General features: G+C 57.9%; 2 protein-coding genes across 2 annotated transcripts; one reads left to right on the forward strand and one right to left on the reverse strand.

The window, feature by feature from the left end:
* Positions 1–6: 6 nt before the first annotated feature.
* APEX1 (apurinic/apyrimidinic endodeoxyribonuclease 1) lies at positions 7–8,391 on the reverse strand. Its single transcript, XM_068170784.1, has 5 exons — positions 7,950–8,391; positions 7,115–7,252; positions 5,905–6,062; positions 4,348–4,540; positions 7–2,454 (listed from the first exon to the last, which is right to left on the reverse strand). The coding sequence occupies exons 2-5, from the start codon at positions 7,167–7,169 to the stop codon at positions 1,934–1,936; spliced, it is 927 nt and encodes a 308-aa protein (XP_068026885.1). The 5' UTR covers positions 7,170–7,252; positions 7,950–8,391; the 3' UTR covers positions 7–1,933.
* OSGEP (O-sialoglycoprotein endopeptidase) lies at positions 8,307–19,015 on the forward strand. Its single transcript, XM_068170783.1, is given in 12 exon segments — positions 8,307–9,034; positions 11,074–11,193; positions 12,151–12,326; positions 13,159–13,191; positions 13,193–13,255; positions 13,372–13,421; positions 14,710–14,788; positions 14,881–14,946; positions 15,950–16,040; positions 16,164–16,239; positions 16,745–16,843; positions 18,906–19,015. Coding segments are annotated over 12 exon segments (1,008 nt in total). The 5' UTR covers positions 8,307–8,919; the 3' UTR covers positions 18,946–19,015.
* The last annotated feature ends 493 nt before the right edge of the window (positions 19,016–19,508 follow it).

The raw sequence follows: 19,508 nt of genomic DNA on the forward strand, positions 1-19,508 counted from the left end.
CCAGGCTCTACGAAAAGAGATTTTATTGGTGGGGAGCAGAAAGGGACCCAGGGAGGGGCTGGGAGTGGGTTTGGGGCAGCTGCAGTTCCCTGCGCGGCCACAGGAGGGAGGCAGAGAGCAATGGGGAAGGGAATAGGGAAGAGCCTTGGGAGAGCCTTTGGGGCTGCTGCTGCAGTTCCCCTGCGCGGCCGCCTAGAGGGAGCCAGAGAGCAACGGGGAAGGGCCTGGGAGCCAGGCTGGGACTCCTCAGCAGCTCTTCAAAGGGCAACGCCGGGTGGGGCCCACCGGGAGCCTTCAAAGGGCGATGGGGGAGGCGCAGCTGGGAGCCCCACTGGGAGGGGTCCCTATGGGCTCCTATGGGTCCCTATGAGTCTCTATGGCTCCCTATGGGCTCCTATGGCTCCCTATGGGCTCCTATGGCTCCCTATGGGTCTGGGGGGTCCCTGGGGAGCCGCAGGCCTCCGACTGGATCTCTGGGGGTCCCTGGGGACCCAGACTAGATCCGTGGGGCTCGACGGGTGGAGGGGGATCGCTGGGCACCCCAGAGGGGATCTATGGGGGATCTCTGTGGGCCAGAGTGGATCGAGGGGGAAGCTGTGGGACCCAGAGTGGATTAATGGGGATCCAATGGGAGCTATGGGGATCTAATGGGGGCCGGAATAGATGTACGGTGATCTATGGGGCCGGTAGCGGATCCATGGGGATCTAAGGGGATCTCTGGGCGCCAGAGTGGATCTAGGGGGATCTATGGGGGCCATAGTGGATTAATAGGGATCTAGTGGGATCTGTGGGGATCTCTGGGCACCAAAGAGGATCTATGGGGACCTCTGGACGCCAGAGAGGATCTATGGGGATCTCTGTGGGCCACAATGGATCTATGGGGATCTAGTGGGACCTATGGGGATATCTATGGGCCAGACTGGACCTAGCAGGATGTATAGGGAGTGTAATGGATCCATGGGGATCTAAGGGGATCTCTGGGCACCAGAGAGGATCTATGGGGATCTCTGGGCACCAAAGAGGATCTATGGGGATCTCTGTGGACCAGGATGGATCGATGGGGATCTAATGGGATCTATAGGGATCTCTGGGCACAGGAGAGGATCTCTGGGGATCTCTGTGGGCCAGAGTGTATCTAGGGGATCTATGGAGCCCATAATGAATTAATAGGGATCTAATGGGATCTATAGGGATCTCTGGACACCAGAGTGGATCTAGGGGGAATCTATGGGGCCCATAGTGGCTCGATGGGGATCTAATGGACACTATGGGGATCTCTGGGCACCAAAGAGTATCTATGGGGACCTCTGTGGGCCAGAGTGGATCTATGGGGCCCATAGTGGCTTGATGGGGATCTAATGGGATCTCTATGGAGCAGAGTGGATCTAGGGGGATCTATGGGGCCCATAGTCAATCGATGGGGATCTAATGGGGTCTATAGGGATCTCTGGACACCAAAGAGGATCTATGGGCACCAGAGTGGATCTAGGGGAATCTATGGGGCCCACAGTGGCTTGATGGGGATCTAATGGGATCTCTATGGGCCAGAGTGGATCTAGGTGGATCTATGGGGCCTGCAGTGACTCAATGGGGATCTAATGGGATCTATGGGGATCTCTGGGCACCAGAGGGGATCTATGGGGCCTGCAGTGGCTCGATGGGGATCTAATGGGATCTAATGGGATCTGTGGGCACCAGAGTGGATCTAGGGGGATCTATGGGGCCCGCAGTGGCTCGATGGGGATCTAATGGGATCTACGGGGATCTCTGGGCACCAAAGAGGATCTATGGGGCCCGCAGTGGCTCGATGGGGATCTAATGGGATCTAATGGGATCTCTGTGGGCCAGAGTGGATCTAGGGGGATCTACAGTGCCCCCAGCAGCTCGATGGGGATCTAACGGGACCTCTATGGAGGGGGGGGGAGGGGGGGTGCTAGAGGGCCAGGAGCAGGCTGATGGGGCAGTGGTCGCTGCCCATCGCCCCCTGGTGGATCCTGCTGTCGCAGAGGGCCTCCTGGGCCAGGGCCCGGGAGAGGAGGCCGTAGTCCAGGCGCCAGCCCACGTTGCGGCTGCGGGCGCCCCCCAGGTAGGTCCAGAAGGTGTAGGCGTGGGGGTGGTCGGGGTAGAGGTGGCGGAAGGAGTCCAGGAGGCCTCCCTCCTCCAGCAGCCTGCCGAAGCCCTCCCGCTCCTGGGGGCTGAACCCGGGGGAGCCCCGGTTGGCCCGGGGGTGGCGGAGGTCCAGCTCGCGGTGGGCGACGTTGAGGTCGCCGCAGAGGGCCAGGGGCTTGGGGCCGGGCAGGCGGGCCAGGTAGGCGCGGAAGGCCTGGTCCCAGCGGAGGCGGCGCGGCAGGCGGGCCAGGCGGCGGCCGGCGTTGGGCACGTAGGCCGAGACCACCCGCAGGGAGGGGAACTCGGCCGTCACCACCCGGCCCTCCGCGTCGTGCTCGGGGTCGCCTGGAGAGGGGGAAGGGGGGGAGGGGGGAGGGGGAGAGGGAGGAGAGGGGGAGGGGAGAGAGAGAGAGAGGGTTGAGAGGGGGTGGGGAGGGAGGGGGAGGGGGTTGGGAAGGGGTGGGAGGGGCTTGAGAGGGAGTGGGAGGGACTAAGAGAGATTAAAACCATACTGGGATGAACTGGGAGCGCACTGGGAGGGATTGGAGGGGCTTGGGAGGGGGTGGGAGGGACTAAGAGGATCTGAAACCATACTGGGATGAACTGGGAGCGCACTGGGAGGGAGTGGGAGGGATTGGGAGGGGATTGGGAGGGGACTGGGAGGGGCTGTGGTGTTACTGGGAGGTACTGGGAGGGGACTGGGAGGGATTGGGAGGGGAGTGGGAGGGACTGGGAGCCAACTGGGAGGCACTGGGAGGGGACTGGGAGGGACTAGAAGCAGACTGGGAGGGACTGGGGCTTACTGGGAGGGGCTTGGGAGGGGGGTGGGAGGGACTAAGAGGATCTGAAACCATACTGGGATGAACTGGGAGCGCACTGGGAGGGAGCGGAAGGGGCTCTGGTGTTACTGGGAGGTACTGGGAGGGGATTGGCAGGGACTAAGAGAGACTAAAACCATACTGGGATGAACTGGGAGGGGACTGGGAGGGGACTGGGAGGGAGTGGGAGGGGCTCTGGTGTTACTGGGAGGTACTGGGAGCCAACTGGGAGGCACTGGGAGGGACTTTGGTGATACTGGGAGGGACTGGGAGGGGACTGGGAGGGGCTAAGAGGATCTGAAACCATACTGGGATGAAGTGGGAGGGGACTGGGAGGGGATTGGGAGGGACTAAGAGAGACTAAAACCATACTGGGATGAACTGGGAGCGGACTGGGAGTGACTGGGAGGGAGTGAGAGGGACTAGAAGCAGACTGGGAGGGGACTGGGAGGGACTGGGAGGGACTAAGAGGATCTGAAACCATACTGGGATGAACTGGGAGCACACTGGGAGGGAGTGGGAGGGGCTCTGGTGTTACTGGGAGGTACTGGGAGAGGATTGGGAGGGACTGGGAAGGGACTGGGTGGTGGTTGGGGATTAGTGGGAGGGGCTTGGGAGGGGACTGGGAGGGAGTGGGAAGGTCTGGGAAGGGACTGGGAGGAGGTTGAGAGGGAGTGGGAGGGGATTGGGAGGGACTGGGAGGGACTAAAACCACACTGGGATGAACTGGGAGCCCGCTGGGAGGGACTGGGAGGGATTGGGAGGGGCTTGGGAGGCAGTGGGAGGGGACTGGGAGGGAGTGGGTGGGACCCTGGTGTTACTGGGAGGTACTGGGAGCAAACTGGAAGGCACTGGGAGGGACTTTGGTGATACTGGGAGGGACTGGGAGGGACTAAAAGAGACTAAACTGTTACTGGGGTGAACTGGGAGGGGACTGGGAGGGGCTGGGAGGGGCTAAGAGGATCTGAAGCCATACTGGGATGAACTGGGAGGGGACTGGGAAGGAGTGGGAGGGGCTGGGAGCCAACTGGGAGGCCCTGGGAGGGACTTTGGTGATACTGGGAGGGACTGGGAGGGGACAAGAAGCAGAGTGGGAGGGACTGGGTGGTGGTTGGAGGTGAGTGGGAGGGGCATGGGAGGGAGTGGGAGGGGCTTGGGAGGGAATGGGAGCTAACTGGGAGGCACTGGGAGGGACTTTGGTGATACTGGGAGGGAGTGGGAGGGAGTGGGAGGGGATTGGGAGGGACTGGGAGGGACTAGAAGCAGACTGGGAGGGACTGGGTGGTGGTTGGGAGGGGACTGGGAGGGACTGGGAGGGTCTGGAAGCCAACTGGGAGGCACTGGGGGGGACTGGGAGGGAACTTGGGGTGAGTGGGAGGCACTGGGAGGGGGGGGGGAGGGGGGCAGGGGCAGGCCTCACCGATGCCGTAGGTGACCTCCAGGGGCTTCTCCTTGGCCAGCAGCCCCACCCCCCCGTAGCCAGGCTTCCCCTCCGTGCTGGCCCAGTACTGGTGGGGCAGCTCCTGCAGGGCCTGCACCTCGGGGGGCACCGCCCCGGCCCCGCACTTGGTCTCCTGCAGGCACAGCACGTCCGGGGCCTCGGCCTTCACCCACTGAGGAGGAGGAGGAGAGAGAGAGGGGCGGGGGGGGGAGGAGGTTAAGGCTTTCCTGGGGCCTTTGAGGGCCCCCTGGAGGTGATTTGAGGCTACTTCCGGTCTTGGCCACACCCACTTCCGGTCTAGGCCGCGCCCATTGCTAGCTGTGGGGCAGGAGGCAGCAGGTTTGGACCTTTCTGGTGGGTTTGGGACCTTCTGGGGTGGAGTTTGAGACCACTTCCGGTCTAAGCCACACCCACTTCCTGTCTAAACAACGCCCGCTGCTAGGTGTGGGGCAGCAGGGAGGAGTTTGAGACCTTCCTGAGGGGTTTGGGACCTTCTGGGGTGGAGTTTGAGACCACTTCCGGTCTAAGCCGCACCCACTTCCGGTTTATGCCACACCCACTGGTAGCTGTGGGGCGGGAGGGACAAATTTTAGACCTTCCTGAGGGGTTTGGGACCTTCTAGGGTGGAGTTTGAGGCCATTTCCGGTCAATGCCACGCCCACTTCCTGTCTAAACCACGCCCATTTCTAAGATAGGGCAGGAGGGAGGAGGTTGAGACCTTCCTGGTAGGTTTGGGACCTTCTGGGGTGGAGTTTGAGGCAACTTCCGGTCCACGCCACACCCACTTCCGGTGCAGACCTCACCCTGTCCTAATCTAAGCCACACCTACTACCAGCGCAGGCCTCACTTCCTGTCTAGGCCTCACCTCCTACCAGTGCAGGATTCAACCTCTAAGGAGCCACTTGGGGGCCTCCCTAGGGGTCCCAGCCCCACACTTGGGGGTCCCAACCCCTCCCTATGGGTCCCAGTCCCACACTTATGGGTCCCAGCAGCACACTTGGGGGTCCCAGCCCCTCCCTATGGGTCCCAACGCAACACTTAGGGGTCCCAGCCCCACACTTGGGGGTCCCAGCCCCACACTTGGGGGGTCCCAGCCCCTCCCTATGTGTCCCAGCCCCACACTTGGGGGTCCCAGCCCCACACTTGGGGGGTCCCAGCCCCTCTCTATGTATCCCAGCCCCACACTTGGGGGTCCCAGCCCCTCCCTATGGGTCCCAACGCAACACTTAGGGGTCCCAGCCCCACACTTGGGGGTCCCAGCCCCACACTTGGGGGTCCCAGCCCCTCCCTATGGCTCCCAGACCCACACTTAGGGGTCCCAGCCCCACATTTGGGGGTCCCAACCCCTCCCTATGGGTCCCAGCCCCTCCCTATGGGTCCCAGCCCTGCACTTCGGGTTCCCAGCCCCACACTTAGGGGTCCCAGCCCCACGCTTGGGTGTCCCAACCCCACACTTGGGGGTCCCAGCCCCTCCCTATGGCTCCCAACCCCTCCCTATGGCTCCCAGCCCCACACTTGGGGGGGTCCCAGGCTCACCTCCAGGCCTCCTTTCTTCACCCAGGCCCGGAGGCCGTCCACGTTCCAGGAGGCCACTTTGAAGGTCCAGCGGCGCCCCCCGGCGGTCAGCTCCCGCGGCGGGGGAGGGCAGTAGGCAGGGTTGGGGTCGCCCCGGGGCTCCTTAGCGGGGAGGGGTCCTGGGGGGGAGGGATTGGAAGTCACTGGGAGAGGACTGGGGAGGAGGTTTGGGGCTGCTGCAGTTCCGCTGCGCGGCCACCGGAGGGAGGCAGAGAGCAATGGGGAAGGGAATAGGGAAGAGCCTTGGGAGAGGCTTTGGGGCTGCTGCTGCAGTTCCGCTGCGCGGCCGCCTAGAGGGAGCCAGAGAGCAATGGGGAAGGGCCTGGGAGCCAGGCTGGGACTCCTCAGCAGCTCTTCAAAGGGCAACGCCGGGTGGGGCCCACCGGGAGCCTTCAAAGGGCGATGGGGGAGGCGCAGCTGTTCCCTATTGATCCACACTGGTCCTTATTGATGCATACTGGTCCCTATTGATCCCTATTGATCCATACTGGTCCCCATTGATCCATATTGGTCCTTATTGATCCATACTGCTCCATACTGGTCCCTATTGATCCTTACTGGTCCCTATTCATCCATACTGGTCCTTATTGATCCATATTGGTCCTTATTGATCCATTCTGGTCCATACTGCTCCCTATTGATCCATACTGCTCCCTATTGATCCATACTGGTCCCTATTGATCCACACTGGTCCCTATTGATCCATAGTGGTCCATACAGGTCCCTATTGAACCGTATTGGTCCTTATTGATCCCTACTGGTTCCTATTGGTCCCTATTGATCCACACTGGTCCCTATTGATCCATATTGGTCCCTATTGATCCACACTGGTCCCTATTGATCCATAGTGGTCCATACTGGTCCCTATTGATCCATACTGGTCCATACTGGTCCATACAGGTCCCTATTGAACCATATTGGTCCTTATTGATCCATGCTGGTCCATACTGGTCCCCATTGATCCATACTGGTCCCTATTGATCCACACTGGTCCATACTGGCCCTATTGATCCATACTGGCCCCTATTGATCCGTACTTCAAAGGGCAATGGGGGAGGCCCCAGCTGGGAGGGGCTGGGATGAATGGGAGGGGCCAGAGGCAGTGGGAGGGGCCTGGGAGGGAGTGGGAGGGCCCTGGGAGGGGGCGGGGTCCATGCTGGGAGCCTCTCACCTGCCTCCGCCTCCTCCTCCTCCTCCTCTGCGTTCTTCTTGCTGCGCTTGGGCATGGTCCCAGGCTCCGCCTCCTGCAGGGGTCGCGGCCAATCGGCACTGAGGAAGGGCAGGGCACAGCCAATCAGGGTCCAGGAGCCTTAAAGCAAAGAGAATCAGGGGCTAGGAAGGCCAAGCAGTAGCGAATCAGGGTGCAGGGAGCCCAAATCGGAGCCAATAAGGGTCCAGGCAGCCCAAACCGTAGCCAATGAGCTTGCAGGGAGCCCAAACCGGAGCCAATCAGCTTCCAAGGAGCCCAAACCGGAGCCAATCAGGGTCCAGAGAGCTCAAACCGGAGCCAATGAGGCTGCAGGGAGCCCAAAGCGGAGCCAATCAGGGTCCAGGGAATTCAAACCGGAGCAAATCAGCTTCCAGGGAGCTCAAACCGAAGCCAATCAGCTTGCAGAGAGCTCAAATCGGAGCCAATCAGCTTCCAGAGAGCCCAAACCGGAGCCAATCAGCTTCCAGGGGGCTCAAACCGGAGCCAATCAGGGACCAGGCAGCCCAAACTTGACCAAATCAGGGTCCAGGGAGCCCAAACCGGAGCCAATCAGGGTCCAGAGAGCCCAAACCGGAGCCAATCAGGGCTCAGGGAGCCCAAACCGGAGCCAATCAGGGTCCAGGGAGCTCAAACCGGAGCCAATCAGGTTCCAGGGAGCCCAAACCGGAGCCAATCAGGGTCCAGGGAGCCCAAACCGGAGCCAATTAGCTTCCAGGGAGCCCAAACCGGACCCAGTCGCCCCCTCAGCCCCTCCCCCCCTCTCCTCCGCCCTCCACCAATCAGCTGCGGCCGCTACCTGCCGGTGCCGCTCGGGATCCGCTCCCGCGCCGCAGCTCCGCGTGGTCCTGATGGGGGCGTGGGGCAGGAGCCGGAAGCTGGAGGCGCTCGGAAGCGGCGCTGGGAATGGGAGGGAGGAGCAGAGGGGGGGGCCCAGACCGGAAGTGCCTCTGCGTCACTTCCGGCCCTGCCTGCCGCGGCGCTGGGGAAAGGGGTTTGGGGCCGCGGCTTGCGGCAGGGCCTGACTGCAGGGGAGCGAAGGGACCGGAAGTGACGCAGAGACACTTTCGATCCTGCCTACCGCGGCGCTTTGAACGGTTTAGGGCCGAGGCTGCCGGCAGCTGCCGTACGGCAGGCTCCGACTGCAGGGGAGTGAAGGGGACCGGAAGTGCCTCTGCGTCACTTCCGCCGCTCAGAGCGCATCGGAGCCGCGGCTGCCGGCAGCGCCTTGCGGCAGGGTTCGGCCGAAGCGCAGGGAAGGAGGGGGGGACTGGAACTGCCTCTGCGTCACTTCCGGTCCTGCCTGCCGCGGCGACAAGCGGCGCTGGGAGCGGATTGGAACCGCGGCTGCCGCCGGCAGCCTGCCTCACACGCCTCGGCTGAAGCGAAGGGACCGGAAGTGCCTCTGCGTCACTTCCGCTGCTGTCGGCCGCGGCGCTGGGCACGGTTTAGGTCCGCGGCTGCCGCCGGCGCCACCGGCAGCGGCCTTGCGGCAGGCCTGGGCTGCAGCGAAGGGACCGAAAGTGCATCTGCGTCACTTCCGGCGCTGCGATCTCAATTGGGTTATTAGGGCAGCCCTCAGCCGCAGGGAAGGGGGACCGGAAGTGCCACTGCGTCACTTCCGCCGCCGGCTCCCGCGGCGCCCAAAAGCGGCGGCGGGGAAGGGACTTTGAGGCTCCAGACCGCGGGGAGGAGGGAAAAGGAGGGGAGGAGCGGGACGGGCTGGGCTGGGGGGGTTCGCGGCGTGACGTCAGCAGCGGCGTGACGTCATGCCGGCGGTGCTGGGCCTGGAGGGCTCGGCCAACAAGGTCGGCGCCGGGATCGTGCGGGACGGAGTCATCCTCAGCAACCGCCGCGCCACCTACGTCACCCCCCCCGGGCAGGGTGAGTGACGTCACTTCCGACTAGCAACCCTTCCCATAGGGAGCCCATAGGAGCCATAGGGAGCCCATAGGAGCCCATAGGGACCCATAGGGAGCCCATAGGGAGCCATAGGAGCCCATAGGGAGCCCATAGGGAGCCATAGGAGCCCATAGGGAGCCATAGGAGCCCATAGGGAGCCATAGGAGCCCATAGGGAGCCCATAGGGAGCCATAGGAGCCCATTAGGAGCCCATAGGGAGCCATAAGAGCCCATAGGGAGCCATAGGAGCCCATAGGAGCCATAGGAGCCCATAGGGAGCCATAGGGACCCATAGGAGCCCATAGGGAGCCATAGGAGCCCATAGGGAGCCATAGGAGCCCATAGGAGCCCATAGGAGCCATAGGAGCCATAGGAGCCATAGGAGCCCATAGGGAGCCATAGGAGCCCATAGGGAGCCCATAGGAGCCATAGGAGCCATAGGAGCCATAGGAGCCCATAGGGAGCCATAGGAGCCCATAGGAGCCCATAGGAGCCATAGGAGCCATAGGAGCCATAGGAGCCCATAGGAGCCCATAGGGAGCCATAGGAGCCCATAGGAGCCCATAGGAGCCATAGGAGCCATAGGACCCATAGGAGCCCATAGGGAGCCATAGGAGCCATAGGAGCCCATAGGGAGCCATAGGGACCCATAGGAGCCCATAAGAAGCCCATAGGGAGCCATAGGAGCCCATAGGGAGCCATAGGAGCCATAGGAGCCATAGGAGCCCATAGGGAGCCATAGGAGCCCATAGGGAGCCATAGGAGCCCATAGGGAGCCCATAGGGAGCCATAGGAGCCCATTAGGAGCCCATAGGGAGCCATAAGAGCCCATAGGGAGCCATAGGAGCCCATAGGAGCCATAGGAGCCCATAGGGAGCCATAGGGACCCATAGGAGCCCATAGGGAGCCATAGGAGCCCATAGGGAGCCATAGGAGCCCATAGGAGCCCATAGGAGCCATAGGAGCCATAGGAGCCATAGGAGCCCATAGGGAGCCATAGGGACCCATAGGAGCCCATAGGGAGCCATAGGAGCCCATAGGGAGCCATAGGAGCCCATAGGAGCCCATAGGAGCCATAGGAGCCATAGGACCCATAGGAGCCCATAGGGAGCCATAGGAGCCATAGGAGCCCATAGGGAGCCATAGGGACCCATAGGAGCCCATAAGAAGCCCATAGGGAGCCATAGGAGCCCATAGGGAGCCATAGGAGCCATAGGAGCCATAGGAGCCCATAGGGAGCCATAGGAGCCCATAGGGAGCCATAGGAGCCCATAGGAGCCATAGGAGCCCATAGGGAGCCATAGGAGCCCATAGGAGCCCATAGGGACCCATAGGAGGCAATAGGAGCCATAGGAGCCCATAGGGAGCCATAGGGACCCATAGGAGCCCATAAGAAGCCCATAGGGAGCCATAGGAGCCCATAGGGAGCCATAGGAGCCCATAGGGAGCCCATAGGGAGCCCATAGGAGCCCATAAGGAGCCATAGGAGCCCATAGGGAGCCATAGGAGCCCATAGGAGCCTATAGGAGCCATAGGAGCCCATAGGGAGCCATAGGAGCCATAGGAGCCCATAGGGAGCCCATAGGAGCCCATAGGAGCCCATAGGAGCCATAGGAGCCCATAGGGAGCCCATAGGAGCCCATAGGAGCCCATAGGAGCCATAGGAGCCCATAGGGAGCCATAGGAGCCCATAGGGAACCATAGGAGCCCATAGGAGCCCATAGGGAGCCATAGGGAGCCATAGGAGCCTATAGGGAGCCATAGGAGCCATAGGAGCCCATAGGGAGCCATAGGAGCCCATAGGAGCCCATAGGGAGCCATAGGAGCCCATAGGAGCCATAGGAGCCCATAGGGAGCCCATAGGAGCCCATAGGGGCCATAGGAGCCCTAAGCCTCTCCCAAGGCTCTTCCCTATTCCCTTCCCCCATTGCTCTCTGCCTCCCTCCTGTGGCCGCGTAGGGGAACTGCAGCAGCCCCAAAGCCCTCTCCCAAGGCTCTTCCCTCTTCCCTTCCCCTTGCAGGCTTCGCCCCCGGCCCCACCGCTCGCCACCACCGGGGGGAGCTGCTGGGCCTGGTGGCCGCCGCCCTGAGCGACGCCAAGCTGAGCCCCAGCGACCTCCAGGCCGTGGCCTTCACCAAAGGTGACCTCTCCTTCGCATGTTCTTAGCATGTTGGGCCCTGGGGGTGGCGGCAGGGACCCCACAACGCCCCCAGGAGGCAGCTGGGATCGGTCCCAGCCCCATAGCGGCCTCCTGAAGCGTGTTTGTGTCACATGTCCTTAGCATGTTCTTAGCATGTTGTGTCCTGGGGTGGCTGCAGGGACCCCACAGCGCCCCCAGGAGGCAGCTGGGATCGGTCCCAGCCCCATAGCAGCCTCCTGAAGCTTGTTTGTGTCACATGTTCTTAGCATGTTCTTAGCATGTTGTGTCCTGGGGTGGAGGCAGGGACCCCACAGCGACCCCAGGAGGCAGCTGGGATCGATCCCAGCCCCATAGGAGCTTCCTGAGGGGAGTTTGGGTCGCATGACCTTAGCATGTTCATAGCATGTTCGGTCCTGGAATGGGGGTGGAGACTCACAGCGCCCCCAGGAGGCAGCTGGGATCGGTCCCAGCCCCATAGCGGCCTCCTGAAGCGTGTTTGTGTCACATGTTCTTAGCATGTTCTTAGCATGTTGGGCCCTGGGGTGGCTGCAGGGACCCACATAGCGCCCCCGGGAGGCAGCTGGGATCGGTCCCAGCCCCATAGGAGCTTCCAGGGGGGAGTTTGGGTCGCATGACCTTAGCATGTTCTTAGCATGCTGGCTGTGGAGTCACGTGGGGGTACTCACAGGGCCCCCAGCAGCCATATTGGCTCCACCCCGCACCCCATGGGAGCCTCCTGGGGGCTGCTTGGGTTGCCTGGTGTTAACATGTTCTTAGCATGTTGCTCCCAGGCCATGCCCCAGGCACCCCCTGGCAGCCATCTTGCCCTCCCTAGGCTACCCAGCAGCCATCCTGCCCTCCCCAGACCCCCCATGGGGGAGGCCTTCCTATGTCTCTGAGGTCACCTGCAGGCTCCCATGGCCCTTAGCGTGTTCTTAGCGTGTTCTGCCCCGGCAGGGCCGGGGATGGGAGCCCCCCTGGCGGTGGTGGCGGCGGTGGCCAGGACCCTGGCCCAGCTCTGGGGCCTGCCCCTGCTGGGGGTCAACCACTGCGTGGGGCACATCGAGATGGGAAGGCTGCTGGGGCCTGCCCCCGACCCCCTGGTCCTCTACGTCAGCGGTGGCAACACGCAGGTAAGGGGGGAGGGGGGTGAAGCACGCCAAGGACATGCTAAGAGGAGGGGGGTGGGGTCAGGAGAGGTGAAGGGGACAGCCTGGAGCCGTTTGAGCCAATCCCCAGCCCTCTGGGGCCTTCCTAAGAGGAGTTACGGTCGCATGTTCTTAGCATGTTCTTAGCATGTTGTCCTCTTATGGGGTCCAGACACATAGGGGAGACCCAGGGGGCATCCAGGAGCCGTGTTGGACCACTCCCAGCTCTCCATGGCCTCTCTGGGATGGGTTAGGGTCGCATGTTCTTAGCATGTTCTTGGCATGTTGTCCCCCTATTAGCTCCAGACTCACAGGGGAGACTCAGGTAGCACCCAGAGGCCATCCGGGACCACGCCCAGCCCTCTAGAACCACCCTGGGAGGAGTTAGGGTCGCATGTTCTTAGCATGTTCTTAGCATGTTGTCCCCGTATTGGCTCGAGATTCACAGGGGAGGCTCAGGTAGGGCCCGGGAGCCATCTTGGACCACGCCCACCCCTCTAGAACCACCCTGGGAGGAGTTAGGGTCGCATGTTCTTAGCATGTGCTTAGCATGTTGTCCACCTATTAGCTCCAGACTCACAGGGAAGATTCAGGTAGCACCCAGAGGCCATCTTGGACCACGCCCAGTCCTCTAGGGCCTCCCAGGGATGGGTTAGGGTCATATGTTCTTAGCATGTTCTTGGCATGTTGTCGCCATATTAGCTCCAGACTCGCAGGGGAGACTCAGGTGGCACTCGGGAGCCATCTTGGACCACTCCCAGCCCTCTGGGAGGGGGCTGTGGGTGTCACATGACCCTCACATGACCTCCTCCTCCAGGTGATCTCCTTCTCCCGCCGCCGCTACCGGATCCTGGGGGGAGACCTTGGACCTGGCCCTGGGCAACTGCATCGACCGCTTGGCCAGGCTGCTGCAGGTGACCACGCCCACTTTCCGGGGTGGGACAAGCCCATTTTCGGGACAGACACGCCCATTTCCGGCTTAAGCCCCACCCACTCCCCTCCCTCTCCCCCCCCCCCCCTGCTATTCCAGATCCCCAACGAGCCCAGCCCAGGCTACAACGTGGAGCAGCTGGCCAAGAGGTGAGACCTTGCCCTTAATTAGCTGATTAATTAGCCCTTAATTAGTCCTACTGGGCCACTAGCAGCCCCTAATTAGTCAATTAATGGCGGTGATGAGCTGATAAATTGTGTTAATTAGCCCATTAATAGTCCCCTATTAGAGAGTTAATAGCTGTAATTAACTGTTAATAGCCCTAATTGGCTCATTAGTAGGCCTAATTAGCCGTTAATTGGCTGGATAAGAGTCCTAATGAGCTGCTAATAGCAGGAACTAGCTATTAATAGCCCTAATTGGCTCATTAATAGGCCTAATTATATTATTATTAGCCTTAAGTAGCCGGTTTAAAAGATCTAATTAGCTGTCAATAGCAGGAATTAGCAGTTATTAGCCCTAATTGGCTCATTAATCGGCCTAATTAGGCGATAATTAGCTGGTTAAGAGACCTAATTAGCTGCCTATACCAGGAATTAGCTCCTAATAGCACTAATTGGTCTATTAATAGGCCTAATGAGGCGTTAATTAGCTGGTTAAAAGACCTTAATCGCTGATAATAGCAGGAATTAGCTGCTAATAGCCATAATGGGTTCATTAATAGGCCTAATTAGGTTGTAATTGGCATTACTAGCTGATTAAAAGACCTAATTAGCTGGCTAGTAACAGGAACTACCTATTAATAGCCCTAATTGGTTTATTAATAGGCCTAATTAGGCCACAATTGGCGTTAATTAGCTGGTTAGTAGCAGTACTTAGCTAATTAATAGCCTTAATTGGCTCAGAAGTAGTCTAATTAGATGGTTATTAGCGTTAAGTAGCTGGCTAATAGCTCTAATTAGCTGACTAAACACTATAATTAGCTGGCTAATAGCTCTAACTAGCTGCCTAATAGCCCTAATTAGCCAGCACATAGCCTTAATTGGCTCATAAATAGCCTAATTAGGCCGTTATAAGCGCTAATTGGGTCATTAGTAGTTTTTATGGCATGGTTAATAGCACTAATTAGCGGTATAACAGCCCTAATTGGTTCATTAATAGGCCTAATTGGGCAGTTATTAGCATTATTTAGCAGGTTAATAGCCCTAATTAAGAGCCCTTAGCCCGTAATTAACAGCCCCAATGCCCTAATTAAGGCCTCTAATACCCTAATTAGCAGCCCCAATGCCCTAATTAAGAGCCCAATGCTCTAATTAAGAGCCCTCAGCCCCTAATTAGCAGCCCCAAAGCCCTAATTAAGAGCCCTCAGCCCCCTTCCCTTCAGGCTCCGCCCCTTCAGCCCTTCCATCCAATCAGCTGTGGGGGTGTGTCCTGCAGGGGGCGTGTCCTGCTGGAGCTGCCCTATGGGGTGAAGGGATTGGACGTCTCCTTCTCTGGCCTCTTGGCTCACCTCCAGGTAAGCTCCGCCCCCCACCTCCCCACAGGCTCCACCCCCTGTATCTGGCCACACCCCCTCTCCCACTGCCTTCTCTCTCTCTCCTCTGATAGGCTGTGGCCCCGCGGCTGTTGGCCAATGGGGAGGCGACGGAGGCTGACCTCTGCTTCTCCCTGCAGGTGAGGCACTGGGAGGGGACATTGGGGCTGCTGCAGTTCCCCTGCGCGGCCGCCTAGAGGGAGCCAGAGAGCAATGGGGAAGGGCCTGGGAGCCAGGCTGGGACTCCTCAGCAGCTCTTCAAAGGGCAACGCTGGGTGGGGCCCACCGGGAGCCTTCAAAGGGCGATGGCCACTAGCTTATTAAGGCTATTAATGGCCTTATTAGGGCTGTTAATAGGTCTATTAGGGTGGCTAATTGGGCTGTTAGGTCTCCTAATTAAGCACCTAAATAATTGGGCACCTAAAGCTACTAATTGCTTTATGCCAACTATGAAGTAGCTTATTAGGGGCATTAATTAGGGCTCTAGACCAGTTAATTAGGCTATTAGGGCTAATAATTAGCTTATCAGGGGTACTCATTAGGGTATGAGGCCAGCTAATTAGGCCATTAGGGCTAATTATTGGCTTATTAAGACTAATAACCTGGTTATTAGAACTATTAATTGGGCTATTAGGGCTATTAGTTGGGCTATTAGTACTATTAGTTGGGTTATTCGGGCATATTAGGGCTATTAATAAGCTTATTAGAGCTATTAATTGGGTTATTCGGGCTAGTAATTGGGCTATTAGGGCTATTAATTGGGTTATTAGGGCAATTAATATGCTTATTAGAGCTATTAATTGTGTTATTAGGACTATTAATTGGTTGGTAGGGCATATTAGGACTATTAACAAGCTTATTAGAGCTATTAATTGGGTTACTAGGGCTATTATTTGGGTTATTAGGGCATATTTGGGCTATTAATTGGGTTATTAGAGCTATTAATTGGGTTATTAGGGGAATTAATGGGGTTATTAGGGCTATTAATGGGTTGATAGTGCTATTAATGGGGTTATTATAGCTAGCAATTGTATTATTACGGCTATTAATTGGGTTATTAGGCCTAATAAAGGGCTTCCTGGGGCTCTTAATGAGTGCCTGAGGCTGTTAATTGTCTAATTAAGGGCCATTAATTACCCCCAGGAGACCACCTTCGCCATGCTGACCGAGGTGACCGAGAGAGCCTTGGCCCTCACCAGGGCCTCCCACCTGCTGCTGGTGGGGGGGGTGGCCTGTGAGTGGATTGGGAGGGGAGTGGGAGGCACTGGGAGGGGGTTTTGGGGATGCTGCAGTTCCCCTGCGCGGCCACCAGAGGGCTTCCTGCCGGCTGCCTCCTTCCCTCTCCCCCCCCCTATAGGCAACCAAAGGCTGCAGGAGATGCTGAGGACCATGTGCAGGGCCCGGGGGGCAGAGCTCTGCCCCACAGATGAGAGGTGGGGGGGCTGGGGGCTACTTATGGGGGGCTGGGAGCTGCACTTGGGGGGCTGGGGGTCCATCTGTGGGGCTAGGACCTACTTGGGGGGCTAGGAGCTACTTATGGGGGGCTGGGGGCCACACTTGGGGGGCTGGGAGTCCATCTGTGGGGCTAGGACCTACTTATGGGGGGCTGGGAGCTGCACTTGGGGGGCTGGGGGCTACTTATGGGGGGCTGGGAGCTGCACTTGGGGGGCTGAGGGCTACTTATGGGGGGCTGGGGGCCACACTTGTGGGGCTGGGAGCTGCACTTGGGGGACTGGGAGCTGCACTTGGGGGACTGGGGGCTACTTATGGGGGGCTGGGAGCTGCACTTGGGGGGCTGGGGGCTACTTATGGGGGGCTGGGAGCCGCCTTTGGGGGTCTGGGAACTACTTATGGGGGGCTGGGAGCCCATCTGTGGGGCTAGGACCCCCAGTTGGGGGTCTGGGACCCACACTTGGGGGTCTCCCCCCCACCCCATAGGTACTGCATTGACAACGGGGCCATGATCGCCCAGGCCGGGTGGGAGATGCTGAGGGCGGGGCAAGTGACGGCGCTGGACCAATCAGGGATCACCCAGAGGTGAGTGGCGGGAGGCTGGACCAATGGGGGAGTGGAGGAGGGCTGGGAGGAGGGGAAAGAGCCCCGGGAGAGGCAAAAAGGGCTCAAAAGGACCCAAAAGGGCTCAAATTTGACCCAAAATTCACCCAAAGTGACCCAAAATGGACCCAAAGTGACCCAAAATGGACCCAAAGGGACCCAAAATCGCTCAAAGTGACCTAAAATGGCTCAAATTTGACCCAAAATGGACCCAAAGGGACCCAAAATGGACCCAAAGGGACCCAAAATGGACCCAAAGGGACCCAAAATGGACTCAAAATTGACCCAAAGGGACCTAAAATGGCTCAAAGGGACCCAAAATGGCTCAAATTTGACCCAAAATGGCTCAAAGGGACCCAAAATGGCTCAATTTTGACCCAAAGGGACCCAAAATGGACTCAAAGGGACCCAAAATGGACCCAAACGGACCCAAAATGGCTCAAATTTGACCCAAAATGGACCCAAAGTGACCTAAAATGACTCAAATTTGACCCAAATTGGCTCAAATTTGACCCAAAATGGGCTCAAAGGGACCCAAAATGGCTCAAATTTGACCCAAACTGGCTCAAATTTGACCTAAAATGGCTCAAAGGGACCCAAAATGGACCCAAAGTGACCCAAAATGGCTCAAATTTGACCCAAAATGGACCCAAAGTGACCTAAAATGGCTCAAATTTGACCCAAAATGGACCCAAAGTGACCTAAAATGGCTCAAATTTGACCCAAAATGGGCTCAAAGGGACCCAAAATGGCTCAAATTTGACCCAAATTGCACCCAAAGAGACCTAAAATGGACTCGAAGGGATCCAAAATTGCTCAAATTTGACCCAAAATGGGTTCAGTGACCTAAAATGGCTCAAATTTGACCCAAAAGGGACTTACAGGGACCCAAAATGGACTCAAAGTGACTGAAAATGGCTCAAATTTGACCCAAAATGGCTCAAATTTGACCCAAAATGGCTCAAATTTGACCCAAAATGGGCCCAAAGTGACCCAAAATGGACCAAAAATGACCCAAAATGGACCCAAGTTAGACCAAAATGACCCAAAACTGGCCCAAATGGACCCAAAATTGACTGAAATTAACCCCAAAATAGCTCAAAATGGCCCAAAATAGCCCAAAAAGAGCTCAAAGTGACCAAAAATGGTCAAAATGGAGCCAAAATGGACCCAGAATGGTCAACATGGAGCCCAAAAAGGACCAAAATGGTCAAAGTGAGCCCAAAAAGGACCAAAATGGTCAATGTGAGCCCAAAAAGGACCAAAAATGGTCAATGTGAGCCCAAAAAGGACCAAAATGAGCCCAAGATGACCCAAAAAGGACCAAAAATGGTCAATGTGAGCCTAAAAAGGACCAAAATGGTTACTATGAGCCCAAAAAGGACCAAAATGGTCACTATGAGCCCAAGATGACCAAAAATGGTCACTATGAGCCCAAGATGACCAAAAATGGTCACTATGAGCCCAAGATGACCAAAAATGGTCACTATGAGCCCAAGATGACCAAAAATGGTCACTATGAGCCCAAGATGATCCAAAATGGACCCAAAAAGGACCAAAATGGACCCAAAAAGGACCAAAATGGACCAAAATGGACCCAAAAAGGACCAAAATGGACCCAAAAAGGACCAAAATGGACCCAAAAAGGACCAAAATGGACCCAAAAAGGACCAAAGTGGACCTAAAAAAGGACCAAAATGGACCCAAAAAAGGACCAAAATGGACCCAAAAAGGGGCTCAAAATGGTCAATATTGACCCAGCACGACCAAAAAAAATAGTCCAAATGGCCCCAAATTGACCAAACTGCTCGGAATGGCCCCAAAAATGCCTGAATCTGACCCAAAAATGCCCTTGAGGGACTTGAAAAAGAGTCCAAAAGGCCACAGAATGCCCCAAAATTGCTTCAAATGAGCCCAAAAAGTGAGCCCAGAAAGAGTCAAAAGGGCTTCAGGTGACCCCCAGGAACCTTCTCAGCGCCCTCAAATTGCCCAAAACCGCCTGAATTCGTCCCAAAATTGACTCTTTTATCCCCTCCCCCCCCAGGTACAGAACAGATGAGGTGGAGGTGACCTGGAGGGACTGAGAAGGCAGTGGGGGAGGGGGCGTGGCTTGGGCGGCGACCCCGCCCCCTCAATAAATAGCTCCGCCCCCTCTGCGATCTGATTGGTTTGTGGGGGGATGGGGGTGTGGTTTGGGAGGCGTGGCCACGCCCCCCCTCCTCCCCAGCTGGCGCCAAAGCAGGGAGGGGGGTCGAGTTCCAAAGGGGATTTTGGGGCCAATCTGAGGGGTTTTGGGGTCGAACCGGAGGGGGGTTGAAGGGGTGGAGATTTTGGGGTGAACTGGGAGGGTTTTGGGGCCAAGCTTGAGGGATTTTGGGGGCAACTTGAGGGATTTTTGGGGGGATTTAGGAGGATTTGGGGGAAATGAAGATTTGGGTTGAATTCGAGGGATTTGGGGCAAACCTTGAAGGGGTTTGGAGGGAAATGGAAGATTTGGGGGGGGGAAGTGAAGATTTGGGTTGAATTTGAGGGAATTTGGGGCAAACCTTGAAGGGGTTTGGAGGGAAATGGAAGATTTGGGTTAAAATTGGAGGATTTGGGGGGGGAAATGGAAATTTGGGTTCAATTTGAGGGATTTTGGGCAAAC

This window comes from Melanerpes formicivorus, unplaced genomic scaffold, assembly GCF_026170545.1.
Source record: "Melanerpes formicivorus ecotype bairdi unplaced genomic scaffold, bMelFor1.0.p_v2 SCAF_598, whole genome shotgun sequence".
Classification (NCBI taxonomy): Eukaryota; Metazoa; Chordata; class Aves; order Piciformes; family Picidae; genus Melanerpes; species Melanerpes formicivorus.